The sequence below is a fragment of the Camelus dromedarius genome, chromosome 9 (assembly GCF_036321535.1).
Source record: "Camelus dromedarius isolate mCamDro1 chromosome 9, mCamDro1.pat, whole genome shotgun sequence".
Taxonomy (NCBI): domain Eukaryota; kingdom Metazoa; phylum Chordata; class Mammalia; order Artiodactyla; family Camelidae; genus Camelus; species Camelus dromedarius.
In genome coordinates, this window is record NC_087444.1 from 1,559,630 (window position 1) to 1,585,633 (window position 26,004).

At 34.0% G+C, this 26,004-nt stretch overlaps 1 protein-coding gene across 1 annotated transcript in view; it reads right to left on the minus strand.

Annotated features, from left to right (window-relative positions):
* The window catches only part of HFM1 (helicase for meiosis 1), an 80,911-nt gene that overhangs the window by 19,869 nt on the left and 35,038 nt on the right, over nucleotides 1–26,004 (minus strand). Inside the window, exons 18-30 of the mRNA XM_031457570.2 lie at nucleotides 25,832–25,965; nucleotides 24,947–24,994; nucleotides 22,090–22,170; nucleotides 16,347–16,438; nucleotides 14,843–14,949; nucleotides 14,700–14,747; nucleotides 11,574–11,671; nucleotides 11,364–11,492; nucleotides 9,014–9,099; nucleotides 8,429–8,512; nucleotides 8,149–8,306; nucleotides 6,593–6,696; nucleotides 5,983–6,129 (exon numbers count right to left, since the gene is read on the minus strand). Of these exons, the coding sequence (XP_031313430.1) occupies nucleotides 5,983–6,129; nucleotides 6,593–6,696; nucleotides 8,149–8,306; nucleotides 8,429–8,512; nucleotides 9,014–9,099; nucleotides 11,364–11,492; nucleotides 11,574–11,671; nucleotides 14,700–14,747; nucleotides 14,843–14,949; nucleotides 16,347–16,438; nucleotides 22,090–22,170; nucleotides 24,947–24,994; nucleotides 25,832–25,965 (1,316 nt within the window). The remainder of the gene's footprint in view (nucleotides 1–5,982; nucleotides 6,130–6,592; nucleotides 6,697–8,148; nucleotides 8,307–8,428; nucleotides 8,513–9,013; nucleotides 9,100–11,363; nucleotides 11,493–11,573; nucleotides 11,672–14,699; nucleotides 14,748–14,842; nucleotides 14,950–16,346; nucleotides 16,439–22,089; nucleotides 22,171–24,946; nucleotides 24,995–25,831; nucleotides 25,966–26,004) is intronic.

The following is a 26,004-nucleotide window of genomic DNA, read 5'->3' on the forward strand; positions in this document are numbered from 1 at the left end:
AAGAAAAGCAGACCCCTTTTTGACTGCTATTTAAATGTGCACACTTCCAAAGTGCTTGGGCACTGGTTTTATCCTTGCTTTCTTCAAGTACATTAAATTTTCATACTCAGAATGGCATAGCAAATGCAAATGAACTTATTAAAGTCAAATCAATTTTCTTCAAATTAAACAAAGCCCATATTTCTTATTTAGAATGCACTTTAAGGATAACAGGTTTAAATGCCTAAAAATAAAAGTTTAAAAATTTTTTACAACTAAAAATGTGTATTTTTAACATTGCTTAATTTACAAATAGCAAAACTATTTTTCCTTAAATTTTAGAAAAAAATTTATCTCTTGGACTACAACTGTGATAGTACCGCTAAAAATATTTTCAAAGAGTTGTAGGCAGCATAAAAATGTTTAATTATATTACACAGTCTAAGGTGCATTTAAAATATGGTCCTACAGTTTGAAAATATGAAATAGTAAACTATCTGTTGAATCTGCAAGCCCATTTGGAAATAATCATTTAGCAACTATGTTCTCTGAACTAAATATCAGTGTGTATCATTTAATAACATGGCCTGACAAGAGATTAGAAAAACTGAAATTTGGGTTGTTTACACAACGTCAGCAGGGTAAATCCATGACCCCGTCATTGTGTCAGTTACTGAGAGAGAATATGCAGATAGAGTATGTATGTTATGTATAAAGGTATTATTATATATCTTTATTTGAGGATAATGGATTTGCATATAACAACTGAATTATACAATTGGGGTTTTCACAAGATTTGGGATAGTCGTGCATGTATGTATGTGAAGCAGCTGTGGGTAGTAAAACATCTGTCTGGTAGGAAGCATCTTCTATCTGTTTTCCACAGGGCTATGGTGAAAATGTAGGGAACTTCTGCCCTTATAAAGGGCTAGAAGGAAGTATATAAACAATCCAATTTTCAATACAGTTGAAAGAAGCAGAAACAATTCAAGCTATTTTAAACAAAATAACACATGTGGTGGGTGGTGGAAACGTATCAGCATGACCACAGATACCTCACAGAAGCCAAAAGCAGCAAGGCAGCTGGGCATCTGGAGGGGCTGAATCTAAGAACTGGAAAGCCATGAGGACTTCAGCTCTGGCGTTCTCACCTTCGCTTCTCTCTGTGCCTCTGCTTTGGTCTTCTCTTCCATGGTCCCACTAGCTTTAATTATTTCTCTACATAGTAAAGGAAGTCCACCTGACAGCTCTGAGTTTATATTTTCTTAGTGTAGTCCTAATTCTAAACTGTTTTTCTTAAACTGAGATATTTCCTTTCTTCTGGGAAATTGTACTTTGGACTGAATGAAAGGTCAGTCTGGTTCCTGATAATTCTGCTGTTGGAAAAACAGCAGCCAGAATGGAGGTCCGAGGAGAACGTAGTGTAAATTATACAAACATAACCTACTTCTGTGATGTGGCAGTCAGTTCTAAGAAAAAGAGGATACTGAAAGCTACGCAGAAACCCTCTTCCTTTTAATATCCAAACATATATACCATGAGATTTTAGTTTTCCTGTAGTGTGGTCTTTAATATCTTTCCTACTGTATTACTAGATGTTTGAGATTTTTGATGCTACTGTAAATAGTATTTTTCGAATCATGATTTCTATCTTTTTATTGTTGGTATGTAGTAATACAACTGATGTTAAGATTTTTTTTAACTGAAATAAAATTCATATCATAACACAGAACTTTTTAAAGTATATAATTCAGTGGATTTTTAGTATATTTCCAAAGTTGTACTACCATCATAACTATCTAATTCCAGACACTGTCATCACCACAAAAAGAAATTACATACTCATTTAATAGTCACTCTTCATTTCTTCCTACCCCCTGCCCCTGGCAATCACTTATCTACTTCTTATCATTATAAATATGCCTATTCTAGACACTTCATATAAATGGAATCATAACATCTGGCTTTTTATGACTGGTTTCTCTCATTAGCATAATGTTTTCAAGGTTTATCCATGTTGTAACATGTATCCTTAGTTTATTCTTCTTCATGGCTGAATAATATTCCATTGAAAGGAATACCATACTTTACTTATCTGTTGGTCAGTTGATGGACACTTGGGTTGTTTCTATTTTTTGGCTATTATGAATAGTGCTGCTATGAACATTCATGTACTAGTTTTTCTAAGAATATTTTTCAGTTCTTTTGGATATATACCTAAAGGAGGAATTCTTGGGTCACATGGTAATCCTATGTTCAACTTCTTGAGGAACTAATAAATGTTTTCCAAAGCAGCTGCACAATTTCACATCCCCACTAGCACAATATGAATGTTTCAATTTCTCCGTATTCTCATCAACACTTGTTATTGTCCATCTTTTTTATTAAAGCCATACTAGTAGTTGGGAAGTGGGGTCACACTGTGGTTTTGATTTGAATTTCTGTATTGATTAACGATGGTGGACATCTTTTCATGCTGTATATTGGCCATCTGTAGCTGTTCTTTGGAAAAATGTCTATTTAAATACTTTGACCAGTTTTAATTGGGTTGTCTTTTTCTTACTGAGTTGTAAGATTTCTTTACATACACTAGGTACTAGTCCTTTATCAGATATATGATTTGTAAATATTTTCTTATTCTGTGGATTGCCTTTCACTTTCTTGATAGTGTCATTTGAAGCACAAAAGTTTTTAATCTTGATAAAGTCCAATTCATCTATTTTTTTCTTTGGTTGCTTGAGCTTCAGGTATCATATCTAAGAAACTACTGCATAATTCAAGGTCATAGAAATATACACCCATGTGTTCTTATATTTTTATAGTTTTAACTCTTAGCTTTAGGTCACTGATACATTTTGAGTAAATTTTTGCATATGGTATGAAGCAAAGGTTCAGACTAATTCAACTGGGTATCCAGATGCCCAGTCCTATTTACTGAAAACACTGTTCTTTCCTCTCTGAATTGTTTGGGCATCTTTGTCCAAAATCAAATGATTACAGATGTATGGATTTACTTCTGCACCTTCAGTTATACTCTAGTGATCCACATGTCTTTTATTATATCAGTACTATATTGCCTTGATTACTGTAGCTTTCTAGTAAGTTTTGAAATCAGAAATTGTAAGTCTCCATCTTTGTTTTTTTTTTTTTCAAAATTGATTTGGCTATTTTGGGTCTCATATTACCATATGAATTTTAGAATCATCTTGTGAATTTCTGCAAAAATCTAGAATTTTGACAGAGATTGCATTGAATCTGTGGATTAATTTGGAAAATGTTGCCCTTTGAATGATATTAAGACTTCTAACCCATGAACCTGGAATATCTTTTCATTTATTTAGGTCTTATTTAATGTCTTTCAATGGTGTTTTGTAGTTTCCAGTGTTCACATTTTGCACTTATTTTGCTAAATTTGTTCTTAAGTATTTTATTCTTTTTTGATGTACTGCACAATTTTTCTATTGACTCTGTACCCAGGGATGTTTCTAAATTTATGTTTTAATTCTAATAGTGTGTCTATAGAGTCTTTCATATTTTCTAGGCACATAACCATGTTGCTTTCAAGTAATGACAGTTTATTTCCTTCTTCCCAATCCTATCCCTTTTATTTCTCTTTCTACATAACTGTACTGACTAGGACTTGTAACACAATGTTAAACAGAAGTAGTAACAGAGAACATTCTTATATCATTCCCTATTTAGATAGGAAAGTTTAAAAAACAGTTCACTATTTTGTATGACATTTGCTAGACATTTTTAAATCAAAAATGCGCACTGAATTTTTATTAAACTTTTTTTGACATCAAAAAGATCACGTGTTTTTCTTTTTTTGCCCTGTTAATGTAGTGAATTATATTGATCCATTTTTTTTTTTTAGTGCTCAGGCTATCTTGCATACATGGAACAAGCCATACTTAGTTGTGCTGTATTATGCTTTTTAAATATATGGCTGGATTCAGCTTTCCAATATCTTGTTAAAAACTTTTGGATCTATATTCATGAGAAGATTGGTGAATATTTTCCTTTTCTTTTAATGTCCTTGGCAAGTTTTGAAATCAAGTTCATACTGGCCTTGCTCAAAAAGATTAAAACATTAGAAAATATTCTTTCTTTTCTTCTGGAAAAGTTTGAGTAAGTCTGATGTTAAAAATTGTAATTTTTGTAACTTATGTAGGCTTGTATAGTTGCTGCTATTGGAGCACTGGCCAGGCACAAATTACTGCATCTTACCCAGAAATGGAAGCTCTTCTGTATTCTTTAAAGAGGAGGAGGATGAGTGTCCCTGGGCTCACGGAGCATTTCTGTATGTGCTTTTCTCATCACCACTCACTGCAGTTACTATGTATCATAGCTACTAATACTATTCAGAAAACACGACTGTTCAGATTACTTTGGTAGGAGCTGTTGCTCTCACGTTCCTCAGTACCTGTGAATTGCTCCCCCTCCTGGGCCAAAGCAGTGAAAACAGAACCAAATGAATGAAGAACAGCTGGATGGCTGACTGCCTATGCCTCAAGTATTAACAACATTTAGCATTTGTTTTGTAGATTTGACTAGGGAAAATGTAAATATTTTACATTACTATCATTCAACATTAATTCTAAAAACGATTCTAAAATAAAATAAAATAAAATAAAATAAAATAAAATAAAATAAAATAAAATAAAAAATAAAATAAAATAAATAGTAAATGTGTATCCAGTTGGTGGCATTGCCACATACAGATCTATTCCAAGTGACTTTGAAACACAGTGATTTGATTATACATGCCTAGTGAGACGTAGTATAAGAAAGAACATATTTGCAAAAAAAGTCAAACTATTTTTAATAATCATATTAAGAATACAGTTTGGTATTGTTATTGTGAGACTATCTGTTGTGTGTACAATGGAGGATAAAGAAAATTAGTGACATTCTATCACTTTTGGAGTCATCGAGAACCAAATTTCTCAGCACGACAGAAAGGAAATACAGATCTTAGAGTTTAAGGATAAATACTATAGCCCTGAAATGGATTTGGACATTTAAGTATGAATCAATTATGTATTTTATCTTTAAAAACAAAATAGAAGTCGCATATTTCCTAATTCCATGCACGGAAAAATCCCAGAGATAATCACTCTATGGTAATGAGCTCCTCTAGCGCACAGACTGTGATCTTAAGAAATTATCATTAAAAGAAACCAAGGATCTTTGGAGAAAAGGCTTATTCCAGGTCTGGGGCTAGAACTATAAAAGGTAAGCCTGGAACATCCTATCACCCCACACAGCGAGGAAGCAATGAAAACTCCTAGGGACACACTGGAAGGACTCGGGAGCCAGTGTGGCACAACTGGATAGTATCAAGATGATACACCTACAACAGTTATGAGATAATTTAATGAGCAATTAGAACATTAACTCAATATTGGATAATTATTAGTTACTATTAGCTTTTTATGTAAAAGAGTAATGCAGTTATTTTTTTTAAACCCTTACCATTTACAAATATATACTGAAACATTTATAGAGGAAATAATAAGACATCTATTTTTCTGCAGAAAAATAGAAGGAAAAATCTGAACAGAGGCATAGATGAAACTCTATTAGCCCTGAGTTGATAACCCCACTGCTTAAGGCGGGTGATGAGTACATGAGGATTCATCATATACTTCTTTCTACTTTTGTCTTTATTTGAATGTCCCATAATAAAAGAAAAATTAAGTTTGTCACTTGCCTTGCCTCATCAAATCCGTTAATTCTTGTACCTCATTTGCTCTCCCCCTCACATGGCCGTAAGAACAGAGTGGGTATGAAAAGGGGGAAATAATTTGTGCTCCAAATATCACCCCAATCTGACAAATATTAACTTAAGAAAGAATTCCTTCTATAAATTATCAGTGCAATTATTAGAAAGCCTAAATATCTAATTCCAGAATACCTACAATCTGAGTTAAACCACGGATACTCCTCCCAGCCCTATCTTTGCTTTAATGCAAAACAGGAATAAATAGAGCTATTTACCTTTACTGGGTTCTGCTATAGTAGTTCTATCTGAACGTTTAGAATGGGAAATCTCTGTTTCTGATTTTTTCTGCATAATTATTTGATTTCCAAACCTCTTGGGTCCTAAGTAAAAGACTGTAAATTTCTGCTGAATATCAAGTCCAACTGGGAAAAGAAGAAAAAGCGTACAAATGCTTATTTAAATCATGTAAATCCATACAGGGGACCATTTATTTGTTTTTATATCTCTTATATTTTATCTTTTTGAACTAGAAGGTCTAGCAAGTCCAGGAAATAAAAATGTTTTTTAAAAAGTTCAGAAGTATAACATGAAAATTTATATATCTGTCATCATAAAAATAAAAGTCAATGTTCCTACAATAATTGAAATTTATCTTAAAAAACAAAATATCTATACATGAATAGTTACAATTTTGATTTTGTTATCCTAGTCTGTGCTATCTCTTACATATCCAAATACATGAAACTTCCTTTAAAATTCATTTTACTTAAATAAACTATTTTACACAATATCATTCATATTATTTTTCTGTTTAACATAAAGGAAATAATTTTTAAATGCTATCATATTTTTACATTCGTGTCTTCACTACTTCAATAAACTTACCATATTCAGAACTAATTAGATTTATGCTAAGATCTTCAGATTTAAGAGCTCTCTTCACATCAATCTTTTTAGCCCAATTGCCAGTTTTTAGCAAAACAGAATCCCTGAAAAAGAGTAATGCATCATTTAACTAGTGATCTGAACATGAAATGAAATGAAATAATAAATTAATCTTCAAGGGCTGATTGATCCAAAAATAGGTCCTATCTGGTGGTAAATTGAAGTCAGTTACTGAAAACTACTTTCCCCTAACTCTGAGAGGGAAATGGAGTGTCAGTGAAGCTACCATGACCATAATTTTCTTAACGAAATGTTGACCCAACAGCTGATTCTAAGCTGCATTAAATCATTTCAGGCCCATTTGAATATACAGTTGTGTCAATTACCTGTGAGCTTGCCCTTAAACCACCACCACTTTAAAACGGCTATATGTAAGTCACACGGATTTGTGAGAGCTTCAACAGTATTTTTCTGATTGACTTGAAATAGTCTGTATCTAATGACATCACATCACCAGCAACCGATTTTGTGACTGGACTTACTTCAGCCTCCTATTGTCAAGGCCGTCATTAGATTCAGTTGTCACAGGGAATAAAGGTTTGTATAATGATCCATTCTCTGTAAACGCATCATGGCTGTTGCAGGAGAGTAGTTAGAGTGAAAGGGCTGCCCTCTGGGAACCTTGTCTGCGATGTTCTAGGAAGGCACCCTCCAGCGCGCTGGCAACAGTGAGCAGATTCCAGTTTCAGAGTCGCTGCCACTCCTGACCGTGCAGGGACAGTACTGCGGTTAGGAGCATGGGCTCTGGAGTCAGAATGCTTCGGTTCAGATCTGATCCTTACTTTAAACTGCCTGTGTGACCTTGGACAAGCTGATTAAACTCTCTTGGTCTCAATTTCCTCCTCTATAAAATGCACATAATGAGAGCACTTGCCTCACACAAAGGTGATATAATTCAGTCCCTGGAAACTACTAAGTGATCTAGCTGAAAATTCAACTGCTACTTTTAGAATTTGCTTATGACATCCTGGGAGAAAATATGTAATAGTATTAGAAAAAAGACTGAAGTAAAAACTGCAGAATGACATGCTAGAGAGCTAGGTATAAGGTAAGGTACCTCCTTTATATATTGGATCTGGTTGCCTGGATCCTACAATGGCTATAATAATTTGTTGGATTTTAATTTGGAAATAGAAGGTATACTTTGAGTTGAGCAGGAGGAAGATTGTCCTTAAAGAGTAGTAGGGTCACGAATGATAGGAGAAAAGCAACAAAACAGGCAAGTTCAGCAACAGTGGATCACAGATGCTCCCAAAGGTCATCCATTCTCTTGTTGCAAACGATGGTGATAGACTTTACACTGTGTTCACCTGCGTACTAAATACAATAATCTAAAACAACAGACCCAATGTTAATACGAGAAACCACCCCATTACAGAATCAGGAGAATGTAATTTAATTGATCCCCTCATGATTTTATTATCCTTTTTCTCAGTGGAATTTTTCTTCTATAGTATATGCTTAGAAATAATATCAAATAGAAATTTCACACTTACATAATTTTGTGCTTAAAAACCAGCTGATTATCTGCATCACCTATGATTAAGGTAACGTAGTGAGAATCTGGTGCTGTTCTTTTAGTTTGTAGCTGTTCAAAGTTTTTCAATATAACAGTCACTAATACTTCTGCCGTGGTATCACTGTATCTTGCAATCTTTAAGAAAGGATAGGCATAAAAAGTGTTAAAAGTAGCCTTACTACTCATACTCAGCTCCAAGTCAGCTATGGGTAGTTTTATTCCGGAAAATCAAAATTAGAAAAACAGAAAATATTTACCTGTTCCACTTCAAGTTTGTATTTTGGTAGATACATCACTGTTTCTTTTATCTGAGTTCCAAAAGGGGGATGTCTATTTAAAATCTAAAAACATATTTACATCATTATGTTCTTATTACAACACTAAAAACTCTTCTAGGGGAGGGGTATAGCTCAGTGGTAGAGGACATGTTTAGCATGCATGAGGTCTTGGGTTCAATCCACAGTTAACTTCATTAAAATAAAATAAAATAAAATAAAATAAAATAAATTAAAAAACCTCTTTTAGCAGGGGAAGGTATAGCTCAGTGGTGAAGTGTGTGCCTAGCAACACAAGGTCCTGGGTTCAATCCCCAGTACCGCCATTAAAAAAATGAGTAGGTAACTTAAAAACCCAACTATCTCCCCGCCAAAATAAAATAATTTTTTTAAAAACCTTAAACATTTTTAGAGTCAATAGTTTTAATATGTTTGTTACCCAAAACTTTAAATTAAAATATGACTGAGAGGGAAAATTATTTTTTAGTGGAAATAAAGATATAAAAGTCAGGCATTAGAATTTATACAGAATTCAGGTAACATTAGGAGTAAGTAAATATTAAATACCAATTCAAGTTGCCTTGCATCTGTTTCTTCTATTCTTTTAAAGGAAGTCAAACCTGTGTTTACCATAGCATTTGATAATGTTATACCTGTGGAAAATTAATCAAACAGCAGTTTTTAAACAATCCATTTTAAACTAAACTATATTTAAATATTTAACAATACATTAGTAAAAAAAAATTAAAGAGCCAAACTAATGACTTATTTTTAAAGTTTTTAAAAAATGTTCTCAGTGGGATTAACTGGGCTGTGACATTGATTGCTCATATTTATTTTTTCAAACTCAAATAAACATGCATGTGCTTTATAAAAGAAAGAGGAATTCTTTGGTCCACATGATGTCTCAACCCTTAGTTTTACCATATTTTATCCATAAAGCAATACCAGGAAATATCTATGGTTATATTCATGTTTAAAAAAAGGCAGCATAATTTGGGGATGGGAATATTGCTTCATGAATCTATGGCTCTGTGAGCATTTCCGTCTTAGAAACTGAGTTCTCTCCATGTTTCTGTACTAATTTAATTTTTCTCTCCTGCCTAAAATTTCCAATGTCTTTTTAGAATAAAGTGGCAATTTCCTTATGGTGGTGGCCAAACTCCCTCACCTGTATGGCTTGACCACAGCCTACCTCTCCCATCTAATTTCCTAATTCCTCTCTTGCTGACTACTCTCCAGCCACACTGGTTTCAACTTTGTATCTTAAATACATCAAGTTCACTTCCATCTTTGGATCTTTTTTATTTCTTTATTCTTTAAGAAACTGTAATTTTTAATTCTCACACTGATGTGAATGAATTTAACCAAATCCCAAAATGGAAGACATTGTCAGAAATATAAAATCCCCAGGTACTACTACCACCGTCCAAGGCATATGTTCCTGGGGAGGGATGGCAGTCCTATTTCCCTACTCTTATCTCTGTTCTTGGGAATTTCTCAAACTCATTCTTAAGACACAGCTCCCAGTTTTCATAATTCCCAATGTTCATTTCCATTTTCCCTCACAATCTTTCCTAACTTTTAAATTTTAGTTTATGAACATTGTTGAAAATCAATTTGGATTCATTATTTCTTCCAGATGCTCAATAAGAACTCAGATTTGCTTTTTTGTTTGGATTCTCTCACCTTCCTATTACAAGAATTTAGCTGGGCAATATTTGCTTCTTTCTGTTCAGCCGTACTGAGTAAGTGCAGAAAACATGTTCGTGTTCAACAATTTGGAAGGGACAGAATGCACCTGATGCACAGACTGCCAATGTTCTGCAAAGTCAGGAAGACTGGCCTTTTCAAATATAATGAAACTTTGATTACTAATCATTTTATCTAATTTCACGTTTTTCTGTAAGTTGCTGTTTCCTAAGTGTTGTATGTAACCTCCTTCCCAGTTCAGAACTCTTGTCTTTGTGGGAGAAGTGTAGTGTTTGGTCTGCCAGGACTTCTGCAGGAAGGTGAGCCTTTACATCAAGAATCTCTCTTCTACTCTGGCCTTTCACCAGCCAGTCCTCACCTTCACTCCAGCTCCCAGGACTGGTCAACCCTCTCCCTCCCTGCTGATTTCAAACTTGAAGGAAATACAAAGTAGTAGTTCCTTACTAAATAGTTGGCGATCTTTGTTCTAAGGAATAATTAAACAATCCTTAGTGACCCATTACCTAATTTTTTTAATGTCCTCAAGATGCATATAAAATTATAAAGCTAGTAAGACTGTCAGTCATGACGTAACAACTCTCTTTTTTGCAGTTCTAGCTGTCTAAGAAGGAGTAGGGCTACAAAGCTGAAGGCATCAACCTGGGAAATGCCAGTGATTCAGGCACATCTAGTAAACTGCACCCTCTAGTCTTCCAGTTCACTCCTGAGCTAGATCCCAACAGACAAGAAATAGATTTCTCTACAGAATCTCTATGAAAACCAGTACTGATATTGAAATGTCACTGAAAAAGAGAAAAGTCAAGATATAAATAAGTTACATAATTTTCTGTAATGAATTAGGAATGACCAGGACAACTAGCTCTGTACCTTGTCATTGAATTCAAAACAAAATAGTCATAAAAGTGGAAGACAGAGCAACACATAGTTACACAATTACTAAAACAAAATTTCACTCTTGATTTCAGGACAAATTTAAAAATAAGGTAATTAATTTTTATTAGGTTTCCAAATTGATTTCAAATGGAATCCTTTAAGCAGAAGCAAATGAAAATCAGATTTTCAAGACAAGTAGAGTAACTTATTTAGGCCTATAAACACATTTTTCCTTAAAGGTCTATAACCACCATAAAATAATTTTCCTAAAAGTGAAATACAAAATAAATTGCAGACATTGACAAACTGCCTACACGTATTCAGTACCTACCAATTTTTTCCAGTTGTTTGGATACATGCAGAGAGTTTTCCCAAAGTTTACATCTGAAACATTTAGCTAAAATCACACTGTTCAATAGTACAGCAAACTTTTCTTGAGCAGCCACAAAATCTGACAACCCTAAAAAAAAGTTTCCAATATTAAATCTAGTACACTATTTTACTGGAAAAGTATTAAAAATCCATTAACCCTATAACATACATCTCGTAATTCGTGAGCCATTTCTGAAAATCTTTGAGGTATCTTGTGTCAAAGCAAAGTCTTGTATGGGAATGCATCCTAGCTGAGCCTGAATAAGACTGGAGGAAAGAAGAAATTTCATTATTTCTTTTTAAAAATTACTGTCTCATAGTATTTGACATCACTGACTGACATATCTTAAAATTCCTCTCTGCCTTGATTTCTGTGACATGCTTCTATATCTTATATCATAAGTCATTGTTGACTTTCTCCTCCCAGCCAGCTCTTATTTCTCTACTCTTCTTTATTTATGGAACCTCTCTTTCTCTCAAAAATTTCATTTCTTCTCAAGACTTTCATTATAATCTCTAAATTGATAAATTTCAAATGATCACAGGGCTCTCACACTTAAGACTGTTTTTATCACAACACATCTAAAATTGTTATCATATTCTCCTCCAATGCAGTTCTGTCTTTGGGCTTTAATATATATAGGTATTATAGAAAACAATGCAATTTATATAATCAATAAATATTTAGGTGCCTACTGAGTAAAAAGCATACTGTTAGGTGCCGAGGATTCTGTTCAACATATGTAGGTTGGTAGCATATTAGCTGATAATTAGAAACCAGCAATTTCTTGGCTATAAAATTTGAGGGATAGAAAAAAGGGAAAGAAGAAGTTACCACCCATTGCGCCTACTTATCCCAGGTCTCTGCTACCTGGTGACTTACTTAGCTAACCAGACACTGTCATGCAAATTCCCCTATGGACATGACTGAAGTCATTAGACTTGTATTACTCTCTGGGGGGATCTCTTGATAAGACCAGAAACAGGTATACAAAGAAAAGGGCAGAAAAATTATATCTCATAGTTTAGTTTTAGCAAATGATATGTGAAAATAGAAGCAATCAACTTAACTTCTCAGAATGGGTGCAAATAGCTGAAACTACAGACTAACTACTTCTTTCGGCTATAACACATGCTCCTGAAAATTCTTTCATATCATCTATTAAGAAATGGTTATACACCCCAATGTTCATTATTTACAATTATTTACAGCAGCATTATTTACAATCACCAAGGTATGGAAGCAGTGTAAGTGTGCATCAACAGATGCATGGATAAAGATGTGGGGGGATACACACACACACACACACACACACACACACACACACACACACACCTTGTTGGCCATACAAAGAATGAAATTTTGCCATTTGCAGCAACATGGATAGACTTGGATGGCATCATACTAAGTGAAATAACTCAAAAACAAATACTGTATGATATCATTTACACATATATATGTACTAAATAAATAGAAAGGAAATTGGAAGGATCCACAGCAAACCACTGACAACAGTTACTTCTGGGGCCAAGGGAGACCTGAATTTTTGCTTAATAAAATTTTTTTTGACTCTTTAAAAATAAGTCCATGCATCACAATAAAAAGAAACAAATATGAAAAGAAATCACTGATTTGAAAAATATCATTTAAAGAAAAGAGAGCTAGTGTTGAAGACGAAAGACCAGGTAATTAAAGCTATGAAAAAAAATTTTTTTAAGCCTTAAAGGACAAAGTTGAAGAATAAAAATTTTAAATTAAGAGGATTAACACCTATCTGAAAAAGAACTGATCTGAAATTCAACAAAGTAACAGGAACATGAGGAGACGTGAAAGTGGTAACTAGTCACCACCGTCAGCCACCAAAAGACTGTACATTTTGGATTAAGAAAACACTCCACATATATTCTCTCTTCCTGGCCACAATTAAGTAGTTGCATAAAGGTGAGAAATTATAATAGGAAGCTGAATTATGATATGTATAAAATCAATTATAAAGTCATTAATTTTAAAGTGACAGTCCCAATCAAAAGAATGTATAACCCAATCTAAGGAAAGGTAAATGAAAGCATTATAATCACAGAGTGTTCCCAAGAAGATGCTTGTGGAAAAATACTTTGAATCAATTTGACAGAACAGTGGATGCAACAGAGAATACTGGAAAAAACACTGTGAGAATCAAGAGATTTAGATTCTAGTTCCAGCTCAGTCCTCAGTATAGCAGCACAACCTTCAGCAAGTCACAACTTATCTGGGCATCACTTGGCTCATTTGTAAAATCAGAGGATTAGGGTATATGATCTCTTAAGTTCTGTATGATCTCTAAGGATATTTAAATTTCTAGAGAAATACAGCTAAGAAACAGGACATCTAAGTTCTGCTCTCTAAGCTATAGATCTGCCTGCTGAGTTGTGTAGAACAATGAGAAGTTTGTTTCTAAGATGTCAAAGTTGGGGAGATAAAATTCAATCAGATGTCAGGAAGCATCCAGAAAAAGTGTGACCTCCTTTGGCTAAGGAGAAAAAAGGGAATTCTATGGCCAACTGGCTTCACTGAGCCACATAAAAAAGTCATTTTCACCTGAAATCACATCTCTAAATCAAAAGGTTTAACGCTAAGACCTAAATACTCAGAAAATCAAGCGCTTGGCATAGCAGAAAAGGATATCATTGCATTTGTGATTCTAAACTGGGTTTAAAATCACTACAAGCTACAGTATAACTTTAGTTTATTCTTCCAATTACTATTCCTCTATACAGACTTCCCATTTGTGGCAGAATAGTCATTTCCTTGTCCCACATGCATTCCTTCACATATGTTTTCGCCTTCAGGATTTGTCTTTCCCAAAACACCCTATCACTGAATAGACACTTACTACATGTGCTTTCATACTGCCCAGTATTTTTATACACATGCTTCTCATTCAAGCCAACCTGAAAGTTCCTGATGACGAGACACATACCCTCTTTCTGTTGTCCACGTGCCTCAACAGAACAAACTCAATGTCTGTTGATTTAAAAATGCACAAATTATCTCTTTTAATTAAAGTCTGAGAGTTTTGGGAAATTAATTTCACATCTACATTCTGACTCCTCATTTTTATATAAATATGTTCTTTTTTGTATTAAGGAAAACAAATTTAAAGTAAGTTAAAATTTTTTTGATAGCTGCTTCGAGTTCATTTTCTACTTGGTGCAAAGTAAAATAAGTTTAAAACAATTTTTTAAAAACTTCATAAATATGAACCATGAACAGGTAGTCACTATTTTAAGACATTTAACAATTAATTGTTTTTACCAATTTACTTTCATTTCTCTTGTTTTAATTTTTCCTTCCATTGGAAATCTGCAAATAAAAACATAGCAAAACTTATTATTATTACGTATTTTAACTGAATGAAACCTTTTTTAAATTATTTAAAACATATTTAATTTCTGTACCTGATAGTTATCCGATTTGGATCTTTGTTCAAAGTATTCAGTGTTTTCTTTTCACTTATCCTTAATTGTACATCTAGAAATTCCTTGCAGCTGGCTATCATTGTGACCTATAAAATTTCAGTATTTGTTCATTTAGTTATGCCCATTCATCTTTTCTCTCATCTATTTTATTTTGTATTTATTTTTTCATGCTACCTTGGGATACCACATTTAGCATAATAGAGTTAAAAATCTGCCTTATACATTTTGCTTCTTTAAAAAGGGTTCATTCACTCACTAACAAATGTTTACAAACGCTTATTATATGCCAGAAACTGTGCTACATACTGGGACTATACCAATAAGATTGTAAAGATTAATAAGATAAAATTAAAAATATTCAGTCTAGCACCTACCACATAATAAACACTCAATAAATGTAGCTTTCACTACTACCACTATTACTACTATTATACAATTATTCATCCTTCCGTAGCTTGCAAGTTATTATCCCTACTGAGGCTAATTTTGTAATAAAAAGAACGCTTTAAGTATTAAGAATTTATATTCTGCAGCCTAATTCTGCCAGATAACTTTGAACAAAGTACTCTGCTTTGGTTTCTCACACCTGCAAAATGAAACTAACACCTTTAAAAATTCTCTTTCACACCTACTGAACTCAGAATCAGTTGAGTTAATGTTAACATTAGGAATTTTCTACTCTTGATTTCTCTTCAATTAAGAATAATATTTACATGGAAATATAAGCCTTCTATTTCTCATCAATTTTTGTGCAATTTTTAGTATAATAATCTTATCACAATAATCAACTTAGATATTTTAAATAAAAATAAACAGTTTAAATTTGAGAATATAAATATCATGTTTCATGTTCATAGCTCTAGTAAAGCAAGAAAGGACCAATGCAGTCACCAGCAACCTGACTATGGTTCTGTCCACTGCTGTAGCTACAGAGCTGCCCCACTGTGGATATCTTAATATAACCTGTTTTTAATCCCATTTTCTCCAAAACCAGTTCTTTCTTCTGGTACATCACCAATACTATCCTCTTTCTACTGTTACTGTTATTCTGATGCAAAGGATTTAGGGAAGAGTTGCAAGTAGGTGGCACATGTGTCCCTCATTGTCCCTCATTCATGGCAGACTTTCCTAGTATGTCGCATCATCTTGGAATCTTTCTTAACATACTGTACTTGGTAGGCACTACGAGGTAGTCAGTATCTCTATGTAAGTTAAAAGGCACCTGTTATCCCTACTTTTGATATGTATATACATTTTCTTAGCCGTGATACAGAGATCAAGGGAAAATATAACCTATGGAGTTAATATTCCATATCTTGTGACCAAAGATACATAAGGAGGAGAAACAGAAGCACTATTAGAAATGCTTTCTTTTCTGCTCATTTATTCTTAAATTACATGAGATACACAAATTAGCTGTTTTCCCCAATATTATTTTATATTATACCATTATGTATTTATTTTCTTGTGAAAATTAATTTACCAGATCTGATAAAGTTTCTTCTCCACTAATTGTACAAAATTTCTTCACTGTCTCAAATGTAATGTAATACCAAGCCATCAATCTTCCAGCCTCTGTGGGAAAAGATGGAAAAATAAACATTCTCCATCAGCTGAAACAATATGCATATTCAACAGTTTAACAAAGAATTCCTGACCATCTCTGCTTTGCCTGTAAAAGCGTCAGGTACAAAAGACACCAGAAGATCCAGCAGACACAGGTCTCCAGCACTTACTCACAGGCCAGCTCAGGAGAGACCCACCTGTGAACAGCTGGACCAGAGGACAACATCCAGCTAATTATACTACTTACAAACAAACCTACGTACAGAGGAAACTAAGCCAAAGAGAATGGTCAGTTTGGGATGGTCTTTTAGAGAAAATGGGTCTTGAGCAGGATTTAAAAGTACTCAACAGGCCTTGGCAGAAAGGAAATAAAGCTATGATGACCTCAGGAAAAAAACAAGACTTGCTTATCAAAAGAGAAAGATTAAAAAGACTATCCTTAGAATACTGTAATGAGAAACATGACTTGATAAACATATGAATACAAGTCAAGGTCAAACTGACCTGCTTCAAATTCTTGCTCTACCACCAATTAGCTAGGCAATCAGATGCTGGTTATTTTTACCAATTTTTTAATGTGGTGATAATAGAAGTATGAACCTCATATGTTTGTTGTGAAAAAGATTAAATGCAATAATTCATGCATAGTACTTAGCACAGTGCCTAACATTAAATAAATGTTGCCTATTTTTATTGTCAAAACACGAAGAATTATAGACTGCAGAGGCCTGAAGGAGCCTTGAAATGCTATTAAAGGGATTTAGATTTTGGTTTTGATTTGTAAAATAACAGAGGACCACTTAACATTCTTGAGCAATACTTCATTTAAACGGGAATTTGAAACGAAATTGTTCTGGAACGAGAACATCAGGCTGCTTGGGGGGATGCCAACCAAAAGTGGGCACTTTTCATCCACCTCTAACCACGAGCTGAGCAGCCGCTGACTTCCAGCACACCCTGAAAGGAGTTCAGGGTGGAGATCAGGAATGAGGCCCTCTGTGCTCTGGGAAAAACTGGCAGAACAGGCCTTCAGACAGTTAGATATTTTCAGAAGATTTTATGAGCCCAAATGTTTGCATCTCCTCGTATCTAGAAAAATCACTAAAATCATTAATGGTGATGTCGACTGAAATAAATGCATAACCTAAAAGTTCAGAGTTATGTTTTATTTGGCGGGAGGATTCGAGCTGGGATGACAGCCTCTCAGATCACTCTGAGGGACTGCTCTGAAGAGGTGGGCAAGGAGCCAGGATATATAGGAGCTTTACAACAAAGACCAGGTAGTTGCAACATTAAAAGATCACCAGTTAACTAGAGAAAACCAGACATCTCAAGTTAAAGAATTGAGCACTTTTCTATGTATGGGAGGAAGCAAACAATTGGGCTCACTGAATTCATTCCTTTGACAAGCACCTAGCTATCTAGGGCCATTATCCTGTCCTTTCTTATTCTGAGTCCCCTCAGAGTGCACCATTGTTGAGTGGCTGCACAGGCTGGGCTGCAGGCTTGCCTTCACTGGGGGGTGGCGGCAGCTGCTGCTAACTTGATGGCTTCAGCATTCTTTGTTTTCTGATACGGTTTGCAGTATTTTTCGTTCACAGTGACATCTGCTCCTCGTGTGTAGCAGCAAGCCTCTGCCTGAATGTGTGCTTGGCTGCACGTACCTCCCCCTTCACTGAAATCATATAAAATACTGATGCGCCCCTCCTCCTCTTTGGAGCAGTTACTCAGAGCTATCTGAAATGCTGTCTTATGGGCCATAGACGTCATTTTGTCCCAAATAAAACTTAACTCACAACTCTCACATGTGCGTTTGTTTTCAGTTGACAGGTAGAAGGATGAGTGAGGAAATGGAATTCTCTTAAAAGGTTACAGGTTTCAATTATAAGTTATCAAAAATATTAAAAAGAATTTCAAGTCTTGTGAACACACACAAAAACAACTGGGAAGAGGAAAATGGCATACTGCCTCTCAAAGAAAGGGCTAACATCTACGTATGTGCTGCAGGTTTTGCTAAAGGAGGGAAGAATTTGCCATTCTATCACTCACAGGCATCAAAATCAAGCTACAGTAGACAGAACCGAGAATCACGAATAGCCACTTTCTCAGTTAGGAGCCTGGTGAACATGTTCAGCCAAAACATGGGCAATGCAGTCGTTCATAGAAAGGAGCTTCCAAGAGCAGCGTGTGAGATGGCGAGAGCGCGGTTCTCAAGGGAACGCGTGTGTTAGCCTGCTGCAGGTATTTAAAGACACTCCTCTAATCCCAGATGTTTATAAATTAATATAGGATATCTCCCAGCTAGAGGAAATGAAAGGTTCTGAGAAAAGTCTTGGTACTTGCTGGCCTATTAGGAAGGATGAAGGTTTTCTAGGTGAGGTATAAAAATAACCTAGAAAGCAAGCCATGAAGAAAATGAGTCAAGGCAGAAGGAATAAAAAGCATTTTAACAGATGAGCAGGTGAAGAGAGGAAACAAAGGGGCAACTTGCTATCAACATAGGTTTAGAATGATGACTATCTCGTGGTAGCAAATTCAGCAAATTCAAATATTTAAAAACGTCATAGATTCAGGGTGAGGGGAGGCAAAGTAGAGGCCACGAAAATTCACCCCTCGCATCTCCTCCTGTGAGAAGCGTCCTGACGGGTGGATGGCCCCAGCTGCTGTGGTCTCAATCTATCACTATGTACACACCAACATCACACTTCTCATGAGACGCTCCCAACCAATGACTGAGCATGGCAGGAATGTTCAGGTAGGCCTATAAGACAAGGGACTCCTTGGATGGGCAAACTTGGTGTTAAGATTCCCCATCAACTCTGCCAAATGGTCTTAGGACTGCACTGCAGGATAAAATTCCCCACCCTTCTTTCTTTCCTTTCCTCCTTCCTTCGTTTCCCCTTCTTCAGAGAGGTAAGATCTGCATCCCAGTTTAATGACTCTCCCTGCCTCTTGCAGTTACTGCCCATTTTCAAAAAGTTGTTAATCCTTGAATTTGCACAAACTAAGACTTGGCTTTTTGAGTCCTTCTTCCATACACAGTATCAGGCAGAACAGCTTAAAAACCTGGACAATAACACAAGCATACAGATGAAAATACCTAGATACTTGAGTATTATGACCACAAATTGAAAAAACAAAAACTGTATGAAGCATAATTACTGAAACATACAGACTAAAAATTTAAATACAAAAAATAAATACTCAAAGAGAAAAAAAGGTAAATTTTTCTCTATTTTAATTAAAAAAAAATGATAAAGAAATGCTGTAGGAAATTTCAAGTTGTCCAGAAAACCCTTTCCCAGCCAGAAATTAGACAATAAGCTCTAATTTCCTTCATTTTTAAAATACCGTCATTAAGTCCTTTTGGTATCCATTTTAGCATATAACAATGCTTCCCAAACCATGTTTTATAACATTAGTGTTCTCTGCAATATTAATGGATGTCACATTAAAAAGGTTTCTGTGGGCATATAAGAATATAAAAATCCTAGGCTAACCAACTTCAGCTCTGTTGTACTGTCTTTCTTCCAGCACCTTTAATATGCTATTGAACCTCATGAATCTCCTAGAGAAGATGGTTTAGAGTAAAAACTGATTCAGAATATGCACTGAGATACACTGGTGTATGGCATGAAGTTCTAAATTGATTGTCACCATACCATCTGAACACTATACCATTTACTGAAACATCAATTCCAAGGCAGCGGTTCTCAATTTTAATGTGCAAAAGCAGCATCTGTGGAACACGCTTAAAATCTAAATTCCTAGGTTTTACTCCTAAAAGGTGAGGTCTGTAGGTCTGGAGTAGAGTTCATTAACTTCATTTTTAACACAAGAGCACTCTCAGGTGATTCTGAGAGCAAGTAGTTAATCTAACCACACTTTAAGAAACATCACCCTCATATGCAACAAGGAACATTTTCAGCTCTAAGACTGGATTGTCCTTTTGGACATATCTTGCCTGGACATGGAATGAGTGAGGAATGAAAGAGAAACCAAAGATATCAAATATTTTATAATCTTAGGCTTGATCAAACAGTTGTGCTATTGAGAATAACAGAGAGGAAGAGATATAATTTCCTAACCTTGGACGGAAGAGAACAACAACTCATGTTTACAGAAGAATTTTTTTTTTACTGTAAATGTTCATTTTTCTTATTTTGATCATCATAACAACCTAATAAGGTAAGTAGGATATATAAAATATTCCTGTTTTGCAGATGAATAAACTAAGGCTCAGTGAACATAAGGTCACAGCTAGTAAGTGGCAGGGCTGGGATTGAAATCCAGGTATTTGGAACTCAAATTTTATGCTCATTCCATTGTACAGTATTCCAGGTCAAATGAACTGTTATATGCTTCTGGATGTCACGCTTCACATTTATATGTAAGAAAAGATTTCCAATAGGAAACTGACAATCAAATTTTGTAGCAAAGGGTCAAGATACTAGGAGCAAAACTACAATTCTGAATTCATTTACATAATGACTATAGCTTAATCTGTGAAGGTAAATTATGTTTTCAAAAAAATTATCATAAACTAGGAATAAAGGTCCAATGTTCACACATTTAAGAAGCCCACAGTAGAGCAAGAAAGGTCAGCAAAGAGAGATTGATTAAAGAAGCAGAAGGAGAACCAAAAGAATGTTAAAAAGAAGAAAATTAATCAGGCAGTATTCACTGAAGATGGAGAAGGTGGGAAAATAGTACATGTATCATTTATTAGGTATGTTTAAAGGCAGACGGAACGGTATCAGTGGATTCAAGAAGATCCACAAGGAAGGAATGATGATGGGAATAAGATGTTTGAGAATTAAAGTATCTACAGAATAGATGAAAAAGTTACATTAGTGATTCTCACGCTCCCTCTAGTGAGACATCCTAGAATACAAAGATGATAATTCTCACAAACAAAATAAGGTTTATCAGAATGAGGACCACGGGAGAAGAGAAAAATATTATAAATCTAGGGCTGGGAGTCAGGGAGATAAATTGTTTTTAAAAACCTCAGACAAACAAATACAAATAAAAACATGATACAAAAATCACACATTTCTACAGTACAATTGCAAGTATGTAAAAATACATTTAAAAATGTAAGGATACATGTTAAATGTTAACAGATAGTCAGATTCTGATTTTTTTTTTAACTTTTCTGTACTTCACAATTTTTATTCAGTAAAGTTTCTTTTCTTAAAAAGATTAATTTCTTATAATGAAGTCAATATTTTTTCCCAAGAAACTTTAACCATGAGTGCTAGAAACTACAAAACATTCTTTCTTGTTTCTATTACACCCTAAATACAGGGAGAGGGAGAAAAGGAGCTTAAGTAACCATCCAGGTAATCAGTGTTTGAATAAGTATTGGCAAAAGGATATCTGTAAGAGTTGTAACAGGACTGACACAACCCAAAGAGCTGGACATTTCAAACCATTGCCAAAAGTCACCAGAATTAGTGAAGACAAATTCTGTGCCTGTCAAAAAGGAGGTCTATGATTTTATAAATAGGACTCGTATAAACTTACCATGCTAAAATGATACCCTGTTGAGACCTGAAATCATAATTTTACCATCATCTAAATTTAGTAGAACAAATTTCAAAACTTAGTCTTAAGTAAGCAACTGTTAAATTTATTAACCATAATGGAAAAATTACCAGTTGGTCTGAAGTTAACATCTTCATCCATCTTTATCAAGTCCAGAGATGATAAATCATTCAGATTCTTCAAACATAATTCTGTTCCATTATAGAAATATAATTTTAGTAAGAAAGGAAACAACATAAAATAGAATTTATTATTAAATATTCTGAAGTTGTGTTTCTGTGTAATTGTTCTCAGAACTGTAGTCTCTACTTAAGCGGTTAAAAAAAAAAACAAACCCTCATTTAAAACAAAAGAGCTGACTAATATGCAGAAAAAAATTTTCTAACAGTAAAAATAATACAAATAATAAAAATAACAGTAAGTGATAACATTTACAACTTAGAATTTTTAAAATGATATATTTGTATTATCTCATTCAATTCTCAAAATAACACATATGGTAGGTATTGATATTATTTCATCTACAAGTTAGGAAACTAAGGAACAGAGGCCAAGTAACTTGCTCCACATCTAAGTAACTGCTTTGTCACCTGACTTCCAATATGACAGTAGTTTTTCTTTTTCTTTTCTTTTTAAAAAACTTTTATCAAAGTTATATACACACAAAGCATAAAGAGTCAAACAGTTCTACAGAGATTGTTCCAAAAAACATCAGTCTTTGCCCTCCTCCTGGTTTGCCACTCTCTTGAGGTAACTACTCTGGACTATTTTAGCTGATGCTTGTAGTATTTATTTCAGCATCTCTGTATATGACACTACTGCTGTCTGGAAGGAACCTAAGAATAGGAAGCAATGCAACTCCACTCTCACTGATTGACGGGGATCAGAACAACTGTAGGAGCCTGCTGCATACAGCATACTCTCTGTTCCATACTATAAAGCCCAGGAGACTGGAGGTAGTTAAGAGCAGAGAGTGGGAAAAACCACAATCTTTTCAATCTTACATAGGATAACCAGCCACAAAAACATAGTCCTTAGAAGGCAAGGTTCTTTGGGAAATACTGTAAGCAATACTGTTTAGGCAACTTGATAGGTTTAAGTGTTTGGTTAAGTAAGGCTTTTGAAGTCCCTGCTAATTTTATTAATTACCCACTATTAAAATAACATTCGGTAAGTTAATCAATCGAACAAGAATGCTTCCTATATGCTGAGCATTATTCTAAGCTTAAGGTATACAGCGGTGAGCAAGACAATGTTGTTCCTTTATAAAACTTGTATTTTACTAAAGAAAGCAATTAATAACAAATAAATAACATACTTTCAGGTATTAAAAGGTATTATGAAGGAAATAAAGCTGAGAAAGTACCTAAAGAATAATAGAATTTTAAAAACTTTTATTTAATTAAGCTTACATTTATTTCTGACACACAGCTTTATAATTTCTGATTAAAGTAAGGATGTAGTCATCCTGATTTTCAACGTAAACATATCACCTTTTCCAAGAACAAGGAAACAGCAATAACAAGATGGAAATATTTTGCCTTCCTCTCAGTAACTGTGGGCTTAAATATGGTAGCCCAGGAAGGCCTCTCTCACATTTGAACAAACACCTGAATGAAATTAAGGTTCAGGCCACGTAAAATATGCGAGACGTGTTCCAAGAATAAGGAACAGAGAATGCAAAGACTTGAAGTGGGGAAAAGCTTGGTGTGTTTAAGGAGCAGCAGGAGAGCCAATCTGGAGAGAATGGAATAAAAGAAGGGAAAGTGAAGAGATGGAGTCAGAGAAAAAAGGCAGGGAGATATCAAGTAGGATTTTGTGGGTTCTGATGAATGTTTGTATTTTATTCTGAGTGAAGGGAGAGCTACTGGGGATACTGAGCAAGAAAGTATAATCAAATTTAGGAAATAGCATATTCTATGCTAAGGACCCTTCCTAAGAAATTTAAGGCAGACCTCCAAGGAAATGGAATCATTCCACTCAGTTATATAATAAATTTGGCTATTCTTTATAGGCAAAACTTAGCTGTCCTATAATAACTAAAAAGAAGGCAAATATGAACCATGAAGAACAGTTAACAAAGGTTAAGTCATTACAGTTATTAGAATAGAGTAGATATTTCTTGGTCTGTATGATTTCTTGTGCATATTTGATAGTTATGATAAAAAATATACACCTTTAAAACTCTGCTACAAAATTGGTCAATACATAAAAGATAATACAATTATTTTATACATCTGTTTCTCAATAGCAGCATTATGAATATAAGCTATTGCTTATCAGCATGTTTCAACAATATATTTATTCTTTTAGAAAGATAATTTAACTGCTTCATCCTGAATTCTGCATTTTTATTTGCCATATGTGTACGTCCAGGTACAGGATAAATTAAAATTGGGTAAATATTTTTAGTGGATCTAACATTTTTTCTTTTTCTAGAAGATAGTCCCAGTACAATGAAGAGGCAGCAATTTCTAATCCTAATAAAAGCTCAACAATCTTTTGATACTTTAAAAGATAGGTAATGAAATACTGAGTGATTAACTGAAAACTAAAACAGGTTTGATAGAAATGCATCATTTGCACAGATCAGGATAAAAAGCATATAATCAAGCTAGGCTTATATTTTCAATTAAAATTAAACTAGAAAAGGAAAACAAAGAGTTGTGTGTCTATAGGCAATATTTCCAAAGACGAGGATCATTTTAAAAATAAAAACAAATAAACCAAGTTAACATATTATACAAAGGAAGATACTCTGATAGAACTAATAAATAGATTATTTCAGAAAAAAGTACATGTGCCAAGCTTTATCTACCTATGAAAAAGAAACAGTTCATATATACTTTTTTGCAAACAAGGTTACTTTAAAAAATCATTTATAAGAGCATTCTTACATTCACAATTAACAGAATTTTTCATTAAAATTTATAGAATATAAATTTTTTAGAAGGAAATGCATCTAACCTTGTAATTTTGATTCAATTCCATCTTTGTTCAATCCAGATGCAAAACCTATATAAGTTATGAATAGTTATTAAAATAAAACAGAATGGGGTTGATTCAGCTTTATAAGTTCACTTTATACCCCAGTTAGCTAGAAAAGAGCAATCTAATTAAATCTTAAACACAAAAAGAGAGCTTAAAGAGTTAAAACAAAGCTTAAACATCTATGGGAAATAATCACTGTTGTGAATTCTCCTTCAGTATCAATCGGCTATCTTTTGTTTATTTTATTGTGTAACAGTGACCAGGAATACTATATATATATATATATATATATATATATATATATTTTTTTTTTTTTTTTTTTCCCTTGGAGATCTTAAAGTTTTGAACCTGTGGGCATTAGAATGGTATTACAACAAGTCAGGTTTTAATTTAATATTCTGCAATCCCAAGTATTTTTATTTTATAACCTGTACCACATGAAAGAACCCACTAGAAGCAACATAACCATGTGTGTTAGCTTTTAGATGACAAAAATTCCAGCAGCAACAATATTATGCATACTTTGATCTGAACACCAGCTGAGACAAAATTCAAAATTTTCTTTTGACTTTAACTTATTTTAAATAATTTTAGGCATTTCTATTATTCTTATTGGAGCTAATTTTTTTCTAAAACACTTATTTTTAATGTTGTTGATTTCAAGTTTTTCTGAAGACTAGAAGTAAAATAGATAAAGATGTCTCACATTTGTCTACTTCTGCTTCTAAATGTATTTGTGATAGCTGTTAATTTTGCTTCTGCTACTTTTAAATTTTTATAATCTATTCTGTGACTTATTTGTATTAAAATATACACAACTGGCTTGAAAAATTACTGCTTCTCTAAATCAAAGTAACAAACCATAATGAGATGGATTTTTCAAGGCTCTGATATACAGCAAAGTTGATCGTATCCATTCCAAAGCAATATTCACATCTGTGATGGTATGCAATACTATTTCAGCATTTAAATGCTCAATTAGATGTCTGTGCAAACTAACGGAAAGAAAAACTTTTCATTAGTAATATGTATTT